This window comes from Dasypus novemcinctus, chromosome 13 (assembly GCF_030445035.2).
Source record: "Dasypus novemcinctus isolate mDasNov1 chromosome 13, mDasNov1.1.hap2, whole genome shotgun sequence".
Lineage (NCBI taxonomy): Eukaryota > Metazoa > Chordata > Mammalia > Cingulata > Dasypodidae > Dasypus > Dasypus novemcinctus.
The window spans coordinates 64767842-64789743 of NC_080685.1; the positions used below are offsets into that span (position 1 = coordinate 64767842).

Here is a 21902-nt window from a genome sequence, read left to right on the forward strand (position 1 = left end):
AGTTTTATTTTAGAGTCTGTACCCTAGGATTTAAGTCAAAGAGTCACCAAAGGAACACTCTTAAAAAAAGAAATATTCCCTTCTTGATTTTTCCTTGCTGAAGCATATAAAATTCAAAATCAGGAGTCAAGTGATCCTTGGTCCTTCAAGCTTCACTCCCCTGCCACTTTTTATTTTGCTCCTATATTAAAGCATCAGCGTGACAGAAGATGGCCCACCTCATCTTTGTTTTGCAAGAATCTTTCACAGGCACTGATGTTCCTGGCTTCTGAAGGTGTCATCTGAGGATAAATTTTCAGCATCTTTCTGATTTGCACCACTGTGAAGTAAAGCCTTTCCCTGAAAACAGTTGTCATTTCAATGCAATAACCTACTTGCCTGGTGAGACTTTAATTTCCCCTGCCAGGTTTTCATATTCCCCAAAGTGTGCACGCATGCTACTTTCCTCACACAGTAAACAGTGCAAAATGTAAGGGCCTGCAGCTTGGCCAGCAGCTTTCTCAGAGAACAAAGATATATATCATTTCCCATTGAAATGGCCAATGTTAAACTATTTTTGCCTTTTCAAAAATAGGAAAGCATTCTAGAGAGACTTGCACTTATTAATTTTGCATGTATGAGAAAAGTCAAATCTAAAGAAACACCTGCAATATGTACACTTGTGCCTCAAATATTCCACTGAAGTGTGGACAGCAGTGATTTCCCTCATTTTCCAGATCTGGAAACATTTCTTCTGACATAATTCTCCGGATTCTTTTCTCATCATAGCCCTTCTTTATGCTGCTGTTGCTCATGAAAAAAGAAGGCATTTTGTTAAGGTGAGAAAGCCAATTTTTAAAAACTTGTATATATATGTGAATCTTCTGTCTATTTTACAAGGATTTGGATAAGTCAAAACTACTGAAGAAGTCAAAGAAATGAAGTCCAAAATGCAATCTTAAATAACACTGCAACAGAGTGAGTTATTTCATCTTTCTTGATATCATTGGTGGAACTGCAAATATATAGAATGTTGTTGCTGGAAAAGTCTTTAAAGATCAGCCTATCCACACTCATTGTATAGATGAGGAGGCAAGGTAAGACAAAGAATTGAAGAAAATCTGAAAATACAAAATAATGCAAAAGAACAAACAGTTCAGAAATGACATGTAACTGGCACTTGAATGCCCTTTGTGGTATGTTTGCTGAGTATTTTCCTGCTTATTTTTCTGAGCTAAAATAAAAATCAGGCTCCATTGCGCAGCATAGAGAGAGGCACAGCTCAAGGGTATGCTGGATGATTGGACAAAACTGGCCTCTGTATATCCAAAATACAGATAATCCATGCATGAATAACTGAAAGTTCAATTACTGCCTTTATTTTGATAGGACACAAGTGAAAATGAGGCTTTAGCCCCCACAGAGCCAACATCAGTAGCAAGGTCAGATCAGTGGGCCAGGGTCTTCCTAGAGGGCCTTGAAGAATCTGCCTCTCATGAGGCAAGGGGAGTCAGCAAATATTAGTAAGTGAATGTCCATTCTTCTTCACACTAATACCAGCAGTTCCCCTTTAGAATTTGCACAGGCCTTTTGAAAAGCTTTTAGGATTCAGAACCATTATCAAAGAGGACTTGGTAGAACTTAATCTTCTTTGACTGGGAGCCAGAAAGCTGGCCCCAAAGTAGGGTTGTATCCTTCAGTCACCTGCTGGTATCACTGCAATCTGTTGCCTAAGAAATGAGTATCCAGTGAGTCTTTGATGCCCAGTCAAAGCTTGAAGCTTTGAAGCCAAGACCACAGGATAAAGGCAGCACTGTTCATGCAAATCTAGAAACAAAAGAAGCTCAACTCCAAAGCCATTAAAAGTAACCTCAGAAATTCAATACCCAGAGATGATTAGAGGCCCTGCACCATAAGAAAGAGAAAGCCTGGAAGCAAGGCTGGGCAACACAACAAAACACACACTGCGAGAAGGAATCCTGAGCTGGCCAGAGCCCAGCTGGATGCACTTGGAAGCCTTGATCTATGTGGCTTCCTTAGCCAAGAAGCAGCCATCTGTGTGCCAAAGGAAGGAAGTCTTGGGCTGATGCTGCTTCCACACCTGTTACAAACAGCCCCTTGGTAAGAAGTTTCAGGATTTGCCAATGCAACACTAGCCCTTATGTTGCCATATTCCTTGGCAGTTCGGTGATTATGTAGCACATGTCTTTAGGAGGAAAAACGCTTTTTTAAAATTTTTATTGTGGTTACAAATAAACAATATAAAATTTCCCATCTCTACAACCCCCAAGCATACATTACAGTAGTATTAATTACATTCACAACAATGTTGTGCTATCATCACCACTAGCCATTACCAAATTTCTTCCTTTACCACAAACAGAAATTCTATAACCCATTAAGTAATAACTCCTTATTCCCCTTCCACCCCATTCATCCATGTTGCTGCATGTATAAGAAATTCATTTCCTTTTTTTGACTGAATAATATACCATTGTGTGTATATACCACGTTTGGTTTGTCCATTCATCAGTTGATGGACCCTTTGAGTTGCTTCCACTTTTGGCTATTACAAGCAATGCTGCTGTGAAAATTGGTGTGCAAATAAATGTTTGGAAAGACAGGAGTCTTAGCAAACACCTTTCGCCACAGTATATAACAGGATGTAATACAATGCACCTCCAAGAAAATTAGAATTTTTAGGCCACCTTAAAAAGATCTGAAGTTTGGCTGTGGGTCCATGAAACTTGAATTATACAGAATTATGATTCATGGGAATTCTTCAGAAATGGTTGAACCGAGAAGGGACCCCAGAGAACATCATGCCCAGAGGTTCTCAAGTTTAGCTATACATTAGCATCACCTGGAAAGTTTTCAAAATATGCCCATTGTCCTGGCCCTACCCCAAAGATGCAGACTTAATTGGTCTGGGGTGAGGCATAGGCAGTGGTATTTTTAAAAATCTCATCAAATGATTCTAATAAACTGCCACTCTTGAGAACCACTAATCTAGCACATTTCCCCTCTTTTACAGAGGCTGGGGATGGGAAGAAGCTGAGGCACAGAAAGAATGTGACTTGCTCAAGATGGCATAGCATGAGTAATTCTTCCCAGTGCTTTCACAGCACAGGACAGATAGAAAGATAAAATTTGCACACTGAGGGAAAAAAATGGACAGGGCTGCTTTTGGCTCTAGGCAATGACCTGGAAGCTCCCGCTAGACCAGGTCTCCTGCATCCCCTGGTGACTGCTATCTTCTCGGTGGGAAGCGCTAAGTTGCTGAATGCAGCTCACATTGTTGGAATGAAAAAAGTATTAAAAAGGAAAATGGACACATCTCCTGAAATCCTATACTGTGAAGTTTTTGATAGACTCTCAAGAATAGAATACAAGAAAACTAGGGTATGAATATGAGAGTCAGCAACTGTGTTGTTGTCTTGCTCACAGAACGCTGCTTGTATGTGCATCTATACCTTAGACCTCACTTTGTGCAGCGGAAACACTCAGCATAATCCTTTATATATAAGAGTATTATGGTGTGGATTTACAAAAAGTTATACTTTGAGTTCATAACTAGGGAAGACAACAGGTTTAGGGACTTTGTAACATCATGTAATTAAGGCTGAGCTACCAGCTACTGAAAACAGGCTAATTTAATAGACTGTTTACATTTGTCACAAATGAGGGAAGGAGGTTTTGATGGCACACCAAAGAGAAAGATGACTTTCCATGGCCGGTACTTTGGCTGCATGCAAAGGCCCTGATCATTCTAAGAGGGACCCTATTCCTCACTATGCCTTCTGGGACCTCATCCCCCGCAGTTTCCAAATCCAGTGGTACCTCCAAATCACCGCGTGCTTGTTTAAAATAAAGATTCCCAGGCCCTTCCCATGGACCTTCCTTTTGAGTGATGTGGCTGAAAAAGAGCCCAGACTGTATGTTTTAAGAAATGTCCAGGTGTTCAGATGCAGCTGTCCCCTGAAACAGTACTTGTGAACCGCCAGTCCACATCCAGAAGCTTTATACCCAAAGGAGAGCAGGATAGTAATGAGGACCACATCCACTCATGGCCAATGAACTGGGGGGTAAGTCACTTTCAGGCCACCTCGGCTGTAATTTCAACATGATCACCAGGATTTAGTCATACAGACACTCTGTGATGGTTGAATAAATAAAAGGAAGCAGAGAATATTTTTAATCCATTGCTTTAGAAATCCATAGTTTGCCCATCTCTCCATAGAAGCAATTCTAGAATGGAAAGCAAATGTGCCCAGTAAATCATAAAGTCTGACAAAATTGAGCAAAGGAAGACAAGAGAATTGTAGTTTTCTAACAATTTTAGTATACTAGCTGTTTCAAGCCTTCCATACCAACTCCACAAAATTCCTCTGAAACGCTGGACACGGTCTGACTGGCTGAATGTTCTCTCACCCCCCTGCTTCTAGCAGAGAGAAAGTAGCAGCCTGGGAGCTGCATATAAGGTTACTGTTCCGTGGTGTGATGCTGACATGAAAAATCCTCATTCCACTTGGCAGCAACTTTCCACTATCCGGGTGTGTCTAAGCCATAATCACTGTGGTGTGTGGAGTTTGAACAGATTATGGGGCTGGCTGACAACCAAGAAACTAAAAAGCAGCCCAGCTGTCCAGCAGTCCAGCAGTCCAGCAAGGGACTCCGTGCTGGGAATACCACAGCTCCAAATGGCCACAGCCACGTTTCCCAGAGATATCCCAGGAATTTAAGTTCTGCTTTTAGTCTCCAGAAAATTCTGCCTTTCCCAAGACCCTGAAAAAGAGCAATTTTTCACTTAACATGGCTTTCAGGGATAATGCAATCACTGAACACATACTGACTCCCCTCCCTCAGAGTCGTCTCTTGTTCCATGAGGACAGGAAGCTTGCTATTGCCCACTGCTCTCCCCACCTCCAAAACATAGGCAGAGTACTTTCCTACTGTCTAAAACTTAAGCACATTGAACTACCTTCACAGTTTTCTTGGGCTTGGCAATCAAAGTGGGGAAAACTCCATTTAAGGGACCTCCTCTCTCCAGCCTGATAAATCCCTCAATAGAGTTTGGAGTGAGTCATCCTGGAAGGTAATGAACTCTTCTAATATAGCCAATTTGGTAATGAACCCAGGCACTCAGGTAATGCTTTAGCAGCATTCCGGCCCCTTCTGGGCTGAGGGACATATAGCCCAGATTCATTACCTATGTTATTATTTATGTTTCTAAAATGCACAGCTTCTAAGGGGGTCTTCAAACATTAATCATAAAACACTCAGTGGTTATTTGGCATTGTGTTTGCAGAGGAACAAAATCTCATCAGCTAAACTAACAAGTCAGGGGTTAGACCTCAGCATGCTGAATTTGACAAACAGCTAAAATAATAACAGTTGCTGCCTCTATTAAATGAATTGTGCTACGAAGTCCTAAGCTCAGCCCTGGCAGGAGTCTTGAAGCTATTATTCGAAATCTCAGTCTGAAAGGATTTCTCTATGGTGCTCTTAGAGAGGAAAAGAAATGCCCTCCAGCCCCATCCAAGCTTTAATTCATGCAAGAGACTTGGCTAATGTCATCAACCACAAATGCTGTGTTTTCATGAGTCTGAATGGCAGCAAGTCCAGTGAATTAATTACAGCCCCTCTATTTATATGCTGCATGGCTTTTCAATTATTACCTATAATGAGATCCTTTTTCACTTTTATGAATGTTAACACACAGCTTTCCTACCAGAGGAATGGAAAGCTGAGTGAAAAGTAATCCTATCCTGGACCTTTTACCACTAGGTCACCCACCCGCTGGCAGCTTTTCAAGCCTGCTGGTTCTAGAAAGCCTTTCCTCCTTGAGCCCCAGGGCTCCTGAGCAGCCTGAGGAAAGAGTAAGGGTCACCTCCCAAACACCAGCAGGGGCAGGTGAGTCAAGTCAGAGGGCCCGACAGCAGAGGTCCATGTGCACACACTGTGGGCCTGATGGGAACTTGGCTGCCGGGATCAAGTCCAGGAGACATTGGATTGGTTGTGTCCATTGCACACCTATGTCAAGTGAGCTGCTCAACCCAACAATCCTTACAGAGTGGGAACACAGGTCTGAGACCATCTCTTGGTGTTGCTATTTTTAAAGATGGTATTATGGACAGAATTATACCCCCCCTCCAAAAGACAAATCCAATACCTAACTCCCAGTCCTGTGAATGTGATCCTATTTGGAAAAAAGATCCTTGAAGTTGCTCATAATTAAGATGAGGCCAAACCAAATTAGCATGGGTCATAATCCAATAGGGCCAATGTCCTTAGGAGAAGGAAAAATTTAGACACAGAATAGTCGACAGAAAGAAAAGCCAGCCATGTGATGGGAGCAAAGTTGAGCTATGCCACAAGCCAAGGAACACCATGGATTGCCAGCAAGCTACTCCCAGACCCTTACACAGTCCAGAGGGAGCTGCCAACACATTGATTTTGGACTTCTGGCCTCCAGAACTGTGAGACAATAAATTTCTCTTGTCTTCAGCCACCCAGGTTGTAGTAGTTTATTATAGAATCCCTAGGAAACTAAGACAGAAGAGATAAGAGTGTTTTTGTTTTTTTTGTTTTTTTTTTTTTTTAATTTTTTTATTTTTTATTGACTTTGTAATAATATTACATTAAAAATATATATGTGAGGTCCCATTCAACCCCACCCCCCCACCCCCCCTCTCCCCCCCCCCAACAACACTCGTTCCCATCATCATGACACATCCATTGGATTTGGTAAGTACATCTTTGGGCACCTCTGCACCTCATATACATTGGTTCACATCATAGCCCATACTCTCCTCCATTCCATCCAGTGGGCCCTGTGAGGATTTACAATGTCCGGTGATTGCCTCTGAAGCACCATCCAGGGCAGCTCCATGTCCCGAAGACGCCTCCACCTCTCATCTCTTCCTGCCTTTCCCCATACCCTTTGTCCATTATGTCCACTTTTCCCAATCCAATGCCACCTCTTCTATGTGGACACTGGATTGGTTGTGTCCATTGCACCTTTATGTCAAGAGGAGGCTCAGATTCCACCTGGATGCTGGATGCAATCCTCCCATTTTCAGTTGTAATCACTCTAGGCTCCATGGTGTGGTGGTTGTCCTTCTTCACCTCCATCTTAGCTGAGTGTGGTAAGTCCAATAAATCAGATTGTAGGTGCTGGAGTCTGTTGAGGCTCAGGATCTGGCTATCACATTGTCAGTCCAGAGATTCAAATCCCCTAAATATATCTTAAACCCCAACATTAACTGCACCTCCAGCACATTAGCATGAAAGTCTTATGAAGGGAGATCCCATCTGAGTCCAGATTCATCACACATAAACACCATTTCCAAAGAGGGGCCATCTGCCCTGGTAGTTAACCCCATCGGCCATGACCATAACTCCCATGGGTCTCTTTAGCCCTCAAAGGAACCAATATCTGGGGGTTGTATCTGCTTTATCTGTCTCTCTGACTCTGCTCAGTTGTGCATGAGGGCAAACCTTCTGCCAGCCTCCAGACTCTTTTTTAGAAACTCGTAGCCATATAAACTCATTTCTCCTTTCCATTTCCCCCTTACTTTAGGTCAAACAGCATTTTAAAGTCATGGTATAAGAGTGTTTTAATGTGAAATTTCTTGGTTCCTAAACACTGGCTCAATTTTAAAAAACATACCATATAAGCCAAATGAAATGTATCCCAGGATCATATTCCACCTGAGCATCACCAGTCTGTATATTTTCTATAAAGGTATAATCTCCAACTGGAATGTGCATAAGAATCACCTGGAGAATTTTCAGAAATGCAGATTCCTAAGCTAGACCCCCAACTGGTAATTCTGACGCAAGGCCAGGGAATCTGCATTCAAACAACACATCGGTAATTCTGATGCAGTGTTTCTTTGGGAAACACTGAAAGGGTATCACTCATGAACTCATGGTCTCTCTAATTCTTGGGGAAAAGGTAAAATAAAGAGGCAACAGCGTGACGAAAAGTTGGCCTTTATAAATGTTTATCTTATAAAAGAAGCATTGATATGTTTATGGCTAATGCTCAACTTAGAGCTACTGTTCACCACTGTGAGGCAAGTTTGCTATCAGACCCACGTAGACGCTTCAGAGCCAGCACCTCAAAATAATTTGGGCAAAGTTATAAGATGATCAGAATCCCCTTTCTCAGGTAAGGGGTCAAGGGGTAGACATTTTGGTGGGATTCTTTGGGTTCAGGGATATAAGAAGGAAGTTCCTACTTCAGGCTACAGAGTACCAAGAAGGCTCTGAACAGATACTCAAAACTGAAGAGCTCATAAGTAAGTATTAAAATTTGAGTATATTTCACCACTTCTCACAACATAATACTGGAGGCCCTACATAATACAATACTGCATGAAAAAGAAATAAAAGGAATAAGAATTGGGAAGGAGAAGAAGAAGAAATTAAAGTAGATCATTCTAATGATGACATGACTTTGTGTATAGAAAATTCTAAAGAATATATAAGGATTAATAAGTGAACTTTGCAAGAATGCTGGATACAAAGTCGATTTACAAAAAGCACAGCATCTGTTTGTATAAGCAACAAATATAAAATAAACTTTTAAAAAACATACTATTTAAATCAGTATTAAAAAACCAACTACCACCACCAACACCCAGGAATTAATCTAACAAAGGATGTTTAAGACATTTACATTTAAAACTATAAAACATTATTTTGAAAAAAGAACAAAACATCATTATTGAGACATTAATAGAGACCTCAATAAATGGAGGAATAATCTGTGTTCATGAATTGGAAGACTCAGTATTGTGACGATGTCATACTGCCCAAATTAATTTATAGATTCAATGCAACCTCAATGAAAATCTCCAGTAGGATTTATATGGAAATTGGCAATCTAATTCTTAAATTCATTTGGAAATGCAAAAACTTATAGAATAGCCAAGGCTTTATTGAAAAAGAAAAAGCTTTTTACATCAAAATTTATTATAAACCATCAGTAGTTAAGACTAGGTAAATACTGGTGCAAGGATAAAATACTGACCAATGGAACCAAATAGTGAGTCGAGAAACAGAACCAAACCTATATGGTTACCTAACTTATGACAAAGGTAGCAGTGCAGTTCAGTAAAGGAAGGATAGTCTTTTCTGTACATGAGGTTAAGTCTGTAAGATATTAATGTGGAAAAAGTTGCCTCCCTACCTCATATTACACACAAAATTCAACTGCAGATCTAAATATAAAAGGTAAAACAATATAGCTTTTTAGCAGAGAACATGAGAGAACATTTTTGAGACCGTGAAGTATGCAAAGTTTTCTAAACAGGTCACAAAAAGTGCTAGCCACAAAAAAAAAGGATACATTTGACTATATTAAAATAAAAAATTGTTAACCAAAAGATGTCTTTTAGACAGTGAAAAGGCAAAACACAGGCTGAGAAAATATTTAAAATACACATCCAACAAAAGAATACACATACATGTATATGCATGTATATCTGACAATATATGTACATATAGCACATGTATATATATAAAATACATGTACATTTACATACACAAAATATTCAACAATGGACTACATATAGAGAGAAAGAATATGTGTATGTGAGTGTGTATAAAAAGATCTCCTACAAACAAATATGAAAAAGACAATCCAATAGAAAAATAAGAAAAAGACCTGAATAGATACTTCACAAAATGAATAGCTAAATGGCCAATAAACATAAAAATGATGCTCAGCTTCATCACTCTTTCAGAAAATGCAAATTAAAACCACAATGTGATACCATTACATGGTATGAAAAAGACTGAAAATAAAATGTTGCTGAAGATAGAGAACCATATAACTGCTAGTGGGAGTGCAACTTGGTACAATTTGGAAAACTATGTAGCCGTTTCTAGTAAAGCTCAATGTACTCATCAATTTCAACCTAGGTGTAAACAATGGAAATACATAAATGGGTTCACAAAAAAAACCTTTAACATATTCATCAAGGCACTATTCCTAATGAACCAAAACATGGAAACTACCCAAGATAGGATACATACATTGTGATATAGTTACACAATGAAATAATGCTATACAGCAACAAGAATGAAAGATCAACAACTACACACAATGTGGACAAATCCCATAAACATAATGTTGAACAAAAGAAAACAGATCCAAAAGTGTAAGTATATTTACATGAAGCACAAAAACAGGAAAACTCATCCATGCCCTTGCAAGTCAAGAGAGTTATTCTACTTTGGCGGGGTGAGGTGGGGTGGTTGGAGTTGGCAGCTGGTAAAGATCTCTTTCTTTATCTGGGTATGGTTCCACGGGTATGCTTAGTTTGTAAAATGTTACCAAGTTATGCACTTAAGATATAGGCCCTTTTTGTATGCATGTTACACTTCTTTGAAATGTTTTTTAAGAAATGGGTTTAGGGCCAGATTTTCTAGGGACCAGAGAGACAAGAACAAATGAGCAGGATGGGTGGAATCGGGGCGGGTTAAGGGATGGGGGCTGGAGCTCAGAGTACGACCCAGAGACCAGGTGTTGCTGATGCTGGCTTTTACTCTGCCACCTGGGGCATGGGTAGGTGGGTTAGCAGCATTTGAAAAACCTGGGGTAAAGAAATAGATTTTAACACATCACACTAACGTGCATTCATATTTAGGTTAAAATTCAAAGAATATACGTATCTGCATAGAAAATTTCTAGAAGAATATGCAAGAAACTGTTAACATTGGTTGCCTCTGTCAGTTATCATGTAGTAAAGGGAAGATTTCCTTTTCATCATATTCTTACTCTGTTTGAATTTTTTACTAAAAGTATATATTACTCTTTCAATTTAAAAAAGAAAGACAGAATGTTTAAGAACATTCTTAAAATAATTAAATTACTATTAAATAAGTCTACCAGGACCCTTATGGATTTCAAAGTTTTAAAAATCAGCAATTTTTTGACCTTCTAACAATGTAAGTGCAATTAAATGAACAAGCCTACTCCTTTGAGAATAAAAATGTCAAGAGATAAACAATACACAATTTTTGTAATGAATGATAGCTATGATTTAAACACGCACAGCAAAACTGCTTCATAATATGGTAACTGGGGAATAGGTCTAACGACCAAGCTATAGGCTAATCATCTTCTCTCATACTATAGCTCTACTGTATATTGTTATGTTACGTGAAGAAATGTGCAGAAACAAGCCTTATAATAGTCCTACCACAGTCTCTATATAAGTTTTATATATAATATCCTACTATACCATGCCTTTGACTTGAAGACAGTGCCACACAGTGATATGACCGATGTGTACATTTAGGTATTGGAAAAAGTACCAAGGCATAACCAGCAGCCTTTCTGGTTACAAAGCTTTCATTGTTCATTCCTCCAACCACCAGAGACACTTAGGCCATAGGACCACAAGGAGCACATGCTTACAAGACTGGCAGTCACAAAGAAACCTGGTGGTAGAATCACCCAAGAAAAAGAAGTGAAAGACCAATCTGTAAATCAATCCCTGATTAGAATAATTGATACGCTCCTTTAAACCTTGAGGGATGTTGTTACAAACGAATCAACATTAAAACAGCCACACAGGGTTTAGTATCTAGAAATCTGTTATCTAATCCCAACATCCCAACACTGTAACACTGAGATTTACAGGGGGTGTGTGGGGGGTGGTGGGGAGAGAAGGGGAGGAGAGAGAAGGGGTTGGAATTCTTTAACTGCTCTGGGCTCTATTTCTTCATCCATGGAACTTTATAAAACAGAACCAAGACAATTTAGGCCTCCTTTCTAACTCTGTGGGCAATTTCTTGCAACTGGAACAACAGGGTAGGTGGCACTTATTAGTCACTTCCATTTTTATACAAAGATAATATATAATTCCAAGGTCCAAACATGTTTTAAAATTAGGCTGTGGAGGGAAGATTGGAAGCTTTGTCCAATCTTGCGTTTAGGGGTCAACCAAATTTTTAAGAACAATAATTAAAAATAATGACAAACTAACCCTTTTTTTTTAATGGACCCAAACTGCTATAACCACTGTGCCCATAAATAGTGCTGCCTTAGCCATTTACAATGAATAAAAGTTGATAAATGTCTTTCCCTTGCTATGTAACCATGATTATGGCAAGTGACCTGCATATTTAGTCTCATTTTTTTCCAATAAAAGCTACCAACATAGAGCAAAGTTCAGTAATCAAAAAATAACCAAGCAAAGCAATGAAATTATCAAGACAAAGAAGAGAAACACTGAGTTCATTCAGAAGCAACAATGCTCATTTGATAGAAATACTGGCTCTCTTATCTTCCTAAACTGGGTCAACCGAAAGAAGCAAAAACTACAACTAATTTGCCCTTTCTTAATGTTAAATAGACCATGTGTACCGAGTCTGTGGCATTAGCGTCCTAGGCTTACAGGGTAACTCTGCCCTGCACTTGCCTTGTGACCTCTAGCAAGTCATTTAAATTCTCTGTGCCTCAGTTTCCTCCCTTGTAAAGGAAGGAGATTAAAGCCCCAATCACCTAAGGTTGTTGTCAGGAGTAAATCAACTATCATATCAAAGTGTCTTGAATAGCATCTCAATAAATGTTAGTTTTAATTATGCTGATAATTTTAATCAGAAGAAAGAAAATAAATGGAGTTCCTTTTGAACACTTAAAATTTATTTGGAGAAATATAAAGGAGATGGGAGAAAAAGCAAAAGATGGATAGGCAATAGTGACTACCATTCATTAAGTAGTTTTTGTGTAAAAGGTGCTGTACATAACATTATCTAATTTACTTGTTTCAGTAACTCTTTGAGGTAGGTGTAATCATTAGTCATTTTTCAGATAAGAAAGCTGTCTTAGAAAGGGTCACTGATGAGCCCATGATCGCACAGATTTTTTATTTAAACTCATGTTTTGGATTTAATGCCAGTTTTATGACTCACTCCATAAACTTTGTTTTCTTTTTCACACAGAAGAATTGAGCCCTGTTCTATCTGACCCTAAGCTTCTTCCACCATACTAAATCCTGAGGCTGTGAAAAATAAGGAAAAGGCAAGGAAAACAGATTAATGGAGAGGAGTTAAGAAATCATCTATTTTTTCAGCCATGTATCCAATGGGATAACTTACGACATTTAAAGCCAAGATTGTATGGTAAAATGTGACATCATTCTCACTGTGGGTAATGGAAACTATCATTAGCAGCGTTTGGGACATGTTATAAACACATTTATATTAGTTTGCCTAGTGAAACAGTCACCAGAATGCTACTGGTTTGGCATTAAAACGTGGAGATAAGCCCAAGATGATCAGCAAACACTGTAGAGGTAAAGTGGTGCACAAAGTATTGGAATCCGTACCCCAGAACAAGCAGAAGCTCTTCACTGTCAGGTCTGCAAGTAAACAGAAGCTCATCTCTTGGTTTAAAGAGCCGGAAATCACAACATGGATGAATTTGGAGGGCATTATGTTGAGTGAAATAAGTGTGACAGAAAAGGATAATATTTTATAGTCTCACTAATAAGAACTAAATATTATGAGTAAAAATAAATAAATAAGAGCCCTAAAATGATTCCCAATTTAGTACAGTACTTTTCAAAACTCAACCAAATGAAGTGCCCTCACCGTTCGTTAATTATATACCCGCCGCTGCCTGGACGGCCGCACACTCTGTGAATCCCACCTTGTCTTCCCACAAGCAACAAGAGACTCTCTAAAGAACAAACCTAACATATCTTTTGGTCCAAATGTTTTCCCTTGTGCCCTGCTCCTTTTTGGCCCTGCTCCCCGTAATCAGAGTTTTGGGCAGCGAGATAAGGTCAGCCTTCCCTCCACTGCTAAAGCCACGTGCTCGTGGTTCTGCTGGATTAGTGAGAGCGCAGTGGTGTGCACTGCTGCCTGCCACAGTGCTTCATCCTACCCTTCCTCTCAGCACAGCAGGGATTCTCGTTAACTCAGTAGGTTATGCAGGCTTTAATTAGAGCACAAGGTATAGCTTCCTTAGTTTTAATCTACAGAATTGTGGCATTTGAAGGAAAATAATTAGTTTGGAGGGGTTTTGAAACCAGATGGGTAAATGTGAAGGAATTTTCCCTTTTGCTGGTATAATTAGTATCTCAAAATACAAAATTTCCTTAATGCAATCTAATCCAAATAATCTTGATGCTAACTGAGATAAATACACTCATTCTCTGACAGCAAAATCTTTCAGGTCAATTTGATGGTACATTTCACCTGTATGTGGAGTATAGATTTGGTCTAGAACTTTAGGTGAGAAAAAAAAAATCATGCCATAGGGAAGTATGAACATGATGAATGAGCCAGACTTCTCAGCTACCTCTACAGGAAAGAAGTCATTGGACTTCTTGGAACGGTAACATGAGCAAGTCTGGGCAGAATGAATTACTGAGAGAAGATTCAACGGAAGCTGGCTCACCAGATGTGTATGCAACACAATTCTGTTTTGTAAAGTTTTGGGGGTTGAAGTATGATGCTCCTCAGCTTGGCATTTCAGAATGGTGAGCAGAACTTGGAACTGAGACACTAAGCAATTGACAGACGTCCTTCTAAACTGAGGTACCATCCCCTCCTAGAGAATTATATCCCACAACCTTCTCATCCAGGTGCCAGCGTAGAAGTCAGCAGCTCCAGTGAGGCCCGTGGTATTCTGGAAGAATCTGGACATATGCAGTTGTTAGACCTGCCCTGAGAGGAAATTCTAGTCAATGACCCAGTGCCTTTTCTTGCCTTGCAGTTCCCTTTTGGAACCCTCCTCCTATCCCAGGTTTTAGCTGATTCCTGCTCATCCTTCAAAACTCAGTTCAAACTGTCAATTCCTCAAGAAGCCATCCATGCCCACAACAGCCCCAATCTGATTTAGAGTCCTTTGCTGCTCTCCCCAGATCTTTAAAATACCATCCAGAACAACCACATCTGTCTATCAGTAGCCACATCTTATTCAACCGTTTTCAGTTCTAATCTGGCACAGTACCTGACTCTTACTAAAGGTCATTAAGGGCATGTGCTAGTACAACCTCTCTGTGCCTCAGTTTTCTTATCTGGAAAAGAGTATAACAGTACATGCGGTCACCCCTCGGGCTGAAGTGTGGTTTGCTGGCCTGGCGGGGGAGCAGCCGCGGCAGGCCAAGCCGCTGCCCCCATAATAGGGTGGCTGGTCGGACTCACCGCCACCCCTGAAGGGAGCTCGGCATGGGCGCAGAGTGCCCTCGGGTCTCCCCTTCTCGGCAGCCATGCTTCCGCGGCCGCCCCTCCTCCCGGATGGCGCCACACGATGCCTATGGGGCGGCACCCTTCTTCTTCTTTCTCCCTGCGCAGGCGCAGGGCGGAAAATTCCAGTCTGCCCTTTTCCCCTCCCCCGACAGCAGCAACAGCCAGGTGTGGGCGGAAAAATCCAGCCCACCCTTTTCCCTTCCCCCGACAGCAGCAACAGCCAGGCGTGGGCGGGAAACTCAAGTCTGTCCTCCACCCCAGCAACAGCAGCCACCAATCCCTAAACCCTGCCCCTTCCCCCAGCAACAGCGACAGCCAATCCCTAACCACCACCCCTCCCCCGTCCAGTACCGCCCACTGACCTTTCGCCGGCAACCAATCAGAACAGGGCGTGGCTTCGACCAATCAGCCTTCCCCAGCCCCTATAAAACTGTTGCCTCTCCCTCAGTAAAGTGGACTTGCCTGTTTACCTTGTCTCTGCGGTAGTTCTTCTGCCGTGCGCCCTCCAGTCCTGAGAGCCCCCGACAAGGGCCTGGCCTCCCTTGCCCCCAGTTCGTCGCCTGCTTCTCCGGGCGACCCCTTCGTCGCCGGCTTTGCCGGGCGACCCCGTCAGCCGAACCGCGCAACCCCTTGTGAGACCGATCCCTCGTCTGCTGCCGGACCGACCCCTCGTCCCAAGTGGGACCGACCCCTCGTCCCAAGCGGGACCGACCCCTCGTCCCAAGCGGGACCGACCCCTTGTCCAAAGCTGGACCGACCCCTCGTCCGCAGCCAGACCCCACCTCTACCGACCGAGCAAGCCGTCGCAAGTACATGCCTGATAAGGTTATTATGAAGATTAAACTAGAAAATGAATGTAAAGTGCTTAGGGTGTGAGTTCTTATTATTAAACATTTGTGGAAATAAATTTAATCTTAATTAAGTCACTTACTTCAGACATAATTTATTCTTCTATGAAAAAGAGGTAATTTTGCTTCTTTACAGAATGGTAGGAAAGATCAAATGAGCTAACACAGATGATGAAAGTACTTGGAAAACTGCAAAAGGTTAGAAACTGTCTTGACAGTTCTTCAAAGAGTTAAACGTAGAATTACCACCTGACTCACCAATTCTACACCTGGATATATATACAACAACAAAAACATATGTCCTCACAGAAACTTGTACACCAATGCTCATAGCAGCATTATTCATAGTAGACAAAAGATGGTAACAACCCAAACGGATGACTGGACAAACAAATTGTTTGTGTGTGTGTGTGTGTGTGTATATATATATATATATATATATATATATGTATATAATGGAAGATTATGCAGCTATATAAAATACATATAAAAGAAGGAAGTACTGATACATAACTACAACTTGGATGAACCTCAAAAACATTATGCCAAGGAAAAGAAGCCAGATACAAAGATCATCTATTGTATGATTCCTTTTATATGATATGTTTGGAATAGAGAAATCCATAGTGACAGAAAGCAGATTAGAGGCTATCAGGAGATAGGATGAGGGGGGAATGGGAAGAGATTACTTAATGGGTATGGGGTTTTTATGGGATCTTTTATGAAAATTTTTGAAGCTAGAGAGTTGGTGGTTGCATAAAATTGTGAATGCACTTAAATCACATTGAAAATGGTTAATTGTATGTTGTGTGATTTTCACAACTTAAATAGCTATTTAAAAATTTGCAGTTTTAATATTACCTAAGAAAAGATATAGTTTCTAAGCCAGAACCAAGATTTTTCATAGAAGACTCTTCAGTGTCAATGTAGGGGTTGCCCAAGGTCTTACCTGAGCCTTTAGCTTCTTACTTAATGTTCCAACTCTGGCCACAAAGGACAAGGTATATTTATATGGACCATAAATGAAGGTAAAGGAAAATAGACCTAAAGGTCTATGCAGACTTGGAATACTACTCATATAAATAAAACACCATCTTCCATACAATCTGGAACATCTGGTAGATATAAATACAAATTCACTGCTGCCTGGTTCTGATCACATCCACATAATCTGTGGAATTTAAGAGCCAGAAAGGACCTTTGGAGTCATTTATTCCAATCACCTCATTTTACTGATGAGGAAACTTATGCCTATGGACCCCAAGCACCTATCCCCAAATCACATATCTAGTTAGTGATGAAAAACCCTAGTCTATTTTGTAGCTTACAGGTTTATGTAAGTTTTGCTTACACAAATTTCCACCACCACTGTTTTTTTCAGGATAGTCTTTAGGGACAAACTTGAACTCAAATCCCAATTTTACTATCTATTAACTCTATGACCTTCTGTGAGTTGTTGAACTGATCCAAGTTTCACTTTATTCATTTATAAAATAAGGATCATAGTATCTCTTTTAATGGTTTACTGTATAATAAAAGAGGTATTACCTGTAAACCAAGTAACAAAACCTGCTTTACACTCTCCACTACACCAATTTCCTATATTAACTATTTTAATATTCTTTAAAACTGGACAGTGTATAAAGACCAACTTGTAAAACATTTCATTTGAATAAAAGTAACAGAGGATTGACATTTGTTTTCTTTTGGTATCCATGTGGTTAAAAAAAGAAAAAAACAAAAAACAAAAAACAAACGCTCTTGCTTCTGGCTTAAAGCCCTGCTGCACCGACGTCCCCACTCTCCCATAATCTGCCCTTCTCCGTGGTGGCCGTCACGTATAGTAGAGTATATAGTAAAGCAGTGTACAGCACAGTACACTACTATATCATATGTTTGCTTTCGCACCTCTGTGCCTTTCCCACCAGGTACCATCAGGCTTGCCAATTTCAGCTGCTGCTTTCCCCCTCCTTCCTTCCTTCTGCCCTACCCGGGTTTTAGGATGTGTCTTTTCTAAGAGCCATCATCTCTTAACACAAGACAGAAACTGGTGGCCTGGGCTCTCTTTCTCAGGGACCATAGTCCTCTTGTCCACATACCTGACAGCCCGTCTCCCCTGGCTAGCGTCCACCTTCTCCTCCACACATCCCTTTCAGCTCACCTGACCACCAACTTCTCCTCCCCTGATACCTGCATTTATCAAATCTGTGGTACTGGACCGACCTCTACAGATGGGGCTGGCGGCCTCTCCCATTGATCTCCTGGACCTCTCTACAGCAAACACAGGAGTCGAGGGCTCTGTCCTCACCGGTAACAAAACTTGGCTGTTGGCCCTGGGGCGGTTCCATCGCGCCCCAGGATTTAGTACCCTTGGGCGCCTCGCACAGGCTGGGTCAGCTTGGAACACCCCGAGGAGAGGAGCCCACCGCGGCCTGGTTGGGAAGACACCGCGGGCCTTGCCTAGCCTCCGCCCAGGTCTAGCCCAGCATCCCCCAGTCCCGGGGAATAACGGGACTACTTCTGCAGTCTCTGAGGCGCGAGCTGGAGCCGAGCTGCGGAGAGGCAGGGCGGTGCACACTTCGCCATCCCAGTGCAGGCGGAGGCCGCCTCTCCACCGCGGTCGCGTTCCCTGTCGCGTCTGGAAGGGAATGAATGCCGCGACGGGCGGCCTCTCTCCTCACTTCAGGGCTAGGGGTATGAGGTAGGGGGAAAGGAAACCTCACGAGTTGAAAGGAGGACACGCTAACCCTCTTGTGGGGTCTCCGTACGTTCCTTGGGGTGGGGCGGGGGGATCTCCCGCACAGCTAAGGCAGGCTGGCTTCCCCCATTGGCACGCCGGGAGCACTCTGACCCGCGCATCCTTTCCCACCCGCGCCGGCAGCGAGGGGGTGTGCGCACCAGGTTTCCCTCCTTGCTCCGGGAGGGCCCCGCGCCCCGCCGCCGCGGCTTGGAGGACTCCGGGAGCGGGGCCCAGTGCCTTCCCGCGGAGGGCGGCCCCGGCCCCGGCGCGAGCAGGCTGTGGGGTGCGAGCCGCACGCGTTGCCGACGGCCCCCACCTCCCGCCGCGCCGCCCGCGCCCCGCCTCACCAGATGGCCATCCTGCTCTTGGGGTAGTCCAGCCGCTCCAGACAGCCGAGAAAGTGAGGCAGCGTGTGCGCAGCGTTGCGGGCAAGGACGGCCACGAGCACCGTGGGTCTCTGCAGGGGCGACTCGGGCAAAACTACCGTCTCCTCTTCGTCGTCCTCCGAGTCCGACTCGGCTGCAAAGCGCGCCCCGCAGCCGCGGCGGAGCAGAGTCGAGGAGAGGAGCAGCAGCGACCAGGCGAGGGTGGTGGCGGGGCGCACAGCCATGTTCCGGGCTGGGGTTGGCGGCCGGTAGGTCCCGCGGCGAGGCCGAGGCGGCGGGGCGGGGCGGGCGTGGCGGGCGGCGGTGGGCTGCGCGGGGGCGAGGCCGACTGCCAGGCAGCGGGGACCCGGCGCGCCCAGGCCGGCCGGCGCGCACGCACTGGCACCCAGTCCTGCAGCTCCTGGGACCCTCCCGCCGCTGCTGCACCGCCCAGGCCGTGACGCTGGTGCGCACCTCGTACCTGCCGCCGCCAGGCCCTCGGCTGTGGCTCCGGCTCGCAGACAGTCGTGTCTGTGGGGCTGTTTGTCCTGGGTCCTGCGGAAAGTTCCTCTAGTCCAGGCTCAGCTTGTACAGCTGAGGTCTGTGGCTTCCCTCAGCGCTGTGAGGTGTGGCCATGCCTGCCAACTGGCGTGTGAATTGGTGTGTGCGCGTGTGTGTGTGCATGTGCGTGTGTACACAGAACGGTACAACCCCAGGAAAATTTATTCTGCTTTTGCAAACCGCAGTCTAAAGCCCTTCACAGTGATGCAATGTATCCACTTTTTCATAATGCACCTATTGACTACAGGAGTAAAGTTCTGAAATGGAAAGTCACCCGAACTATTCACGACTCTGATAAACCACTTCTTAACTCCGACAGGGGCAGAATCCTTGCGTTTTCTTGTATACTCGGCTTCTCCTGAAATTCATTCTTGACTGAGTTGACCCCAGATAGCAGCCAGATTGAAGACTGGAGAATGTTAGAGACAGGCCAAACCCCTGAAATTAAAAGAAAGCCCCCTTTGGGGCCCTGTTCTGAAGTCCCACTCTCCCTGCCAACACCAGGTCCTGGGCTTCACAGCAGGATGGCGGATTAAAGAAGAGATTCCAGAAGATAGGTTTCTTTTTCCAGAATGACCCAAAGAAATTTCCGAACTCACATCAAACAAGTAACGAAGAGAGGGAAAAGCATATGTGTTGGAGAAGAAGAGCGATAAGGAAGAAGAGAAGAAGGAGTATAAGAAGGACACAAGTAGCATATACAATAAATTTGCTAGGAGACACTGCTTAATTATACTTACGGTTGAAAGTAACAGGAAAGTGAGTAAAAAATCTCTGAGTTCATTCTTTGACTGATTGGGTGCAGGTGCAGCGTGGATCCGTGCCACTGCACATTCATGACCTCTGACCCCAATTGCCTTTAACCTTGTCCCACACTATTTTTACTAGTTAAATCCATCCTTTCTCAGCAACTGTGAGGTGCCTGCAACACTCTCCCTCAACCCTCTCACTCTCTCAGAAGAATATTACCTCCTTCACTGAACTTCCTTAACACCCCTGTCCCTAACATCTCCATCAACACATTCCTTCCTTACTGGTCAAGACAGAGTCTTTGGTCCCATCCTCTTGCTCCTAGTCCATGACCTTTCTCCATCATTTATTGTCACTCTCTACCAAATCTTCAAGTGGCCCCAATAACCTACTTTCTCTCAAGCTAAGAACTTGGTCAGGCCTTTGTTTCCCTAAAAATTCTGTGTCTCCTCCTAGCAATCCCTCTCTTAGCTGAGTTCCTTGAAAGAGTGGTGTATTTGTCAGGGTTCTCTAGAGAAACAGAATCAACAAGAAATATCTGTCAATAGTATGCCATTCTATAAGAGTCTGTCATGCAGCTGTGGGGATACACAAGTCCAGGTTCCGCTAGCAGGCCTCAACCAGGGGCTGTAATGAAAGTTCATTGAAGGTGCTTGACGAGTTCTGGGAGATATTGGCTGTTCAAAGACAAGCTGGGAAATTCTCTCTCAATGCTGGAGTCACTTCCCCTTTTAAGGCATTCACGTGATTGGGTTAAGCATCACTCATTGCTGATGGCAATCTCCCTGACTGATGTAATTATAACCAGCTATCTATGATTTACCCCTGCAGTAAAGTCAATGGTGACTAAAGTTCATAAATGCCCTTTTATTACAGTTAGCCCAGTGCTTGCTTGACCAAACAACTGGGCACAATTACCTGGCCGAGTTGACACAATAGCCTAACCATCACAAGTGGTTTACACATGCTGTCTCCACTTCTTCATCTCCCATCTTTCCCACCATTGTGTAATGTGGTTTATCCCTCTCCACTGAAACTGTTCTGGCAAAGCCACACATGCCCTCAGTATTAGCAGAGGTAGTGAACTCTCCCCAGTTCTGACTTTCCTGGACCTCTGTTACATAATCTTTCTTCTTGATCTCCTCTGATTCTACTTGTCTTCACTATGTGTTCCCCCAAGATCCCACTTGTAGCCTGCTGTTCCTCTCACTCTGTGTTGTCTCACAGGATATTGTATCCTCCAAATCTATGTCTCCTTTCATAACCTCCTCTAATATTCACACTTTTTATACCCCTCCATCCTATCTTCATAAACTATGCTCTTCTCAAGGGGCTCACTGTCTTGTAGAAAGGGCTGAGAGTTAAACATCTTAGAGGAATCATGACATAGGTGTGGACCAGTTACAATGGAGGCACAAAGGAAGGCATGGTCACTTCTTT

The 21902-nt window shown here is 43.0% G+C and overlaps 1 protein-coding gene across 2 annotated transcripts in view; it reads right to left on the bottom strand.

The window, feature by feature from the left end:
• Positions 1 to 19801, bottom strand: part of COLGALT2 (collagen beta(1-O)galactosyltransferase 2) — a 130084-nt gene extending 110283 nt beyond the window's left edge. The window contains exon 1 of one of the 2 annotated variants that reach the window (XM_004469091.5): positions 19134 to 19801. In XM_004469091.5, the coding sequence (XP_004469148.1) occupies positions 19134 to 19396 (263 nt within the window). In that variant the 5' untranslated portion in view covers positions 19397 to 19801. Of the gene's footprint in view, positions 1 to 18269; positions 18895 to 19133 lie in introns of those variants that run through there. The other variant, XM_071207610.1, reaches the window with a different exon arrangement.
• Between the last annotated feature and the right edge of the window lie 2101 nt (positions 19802 to 21902).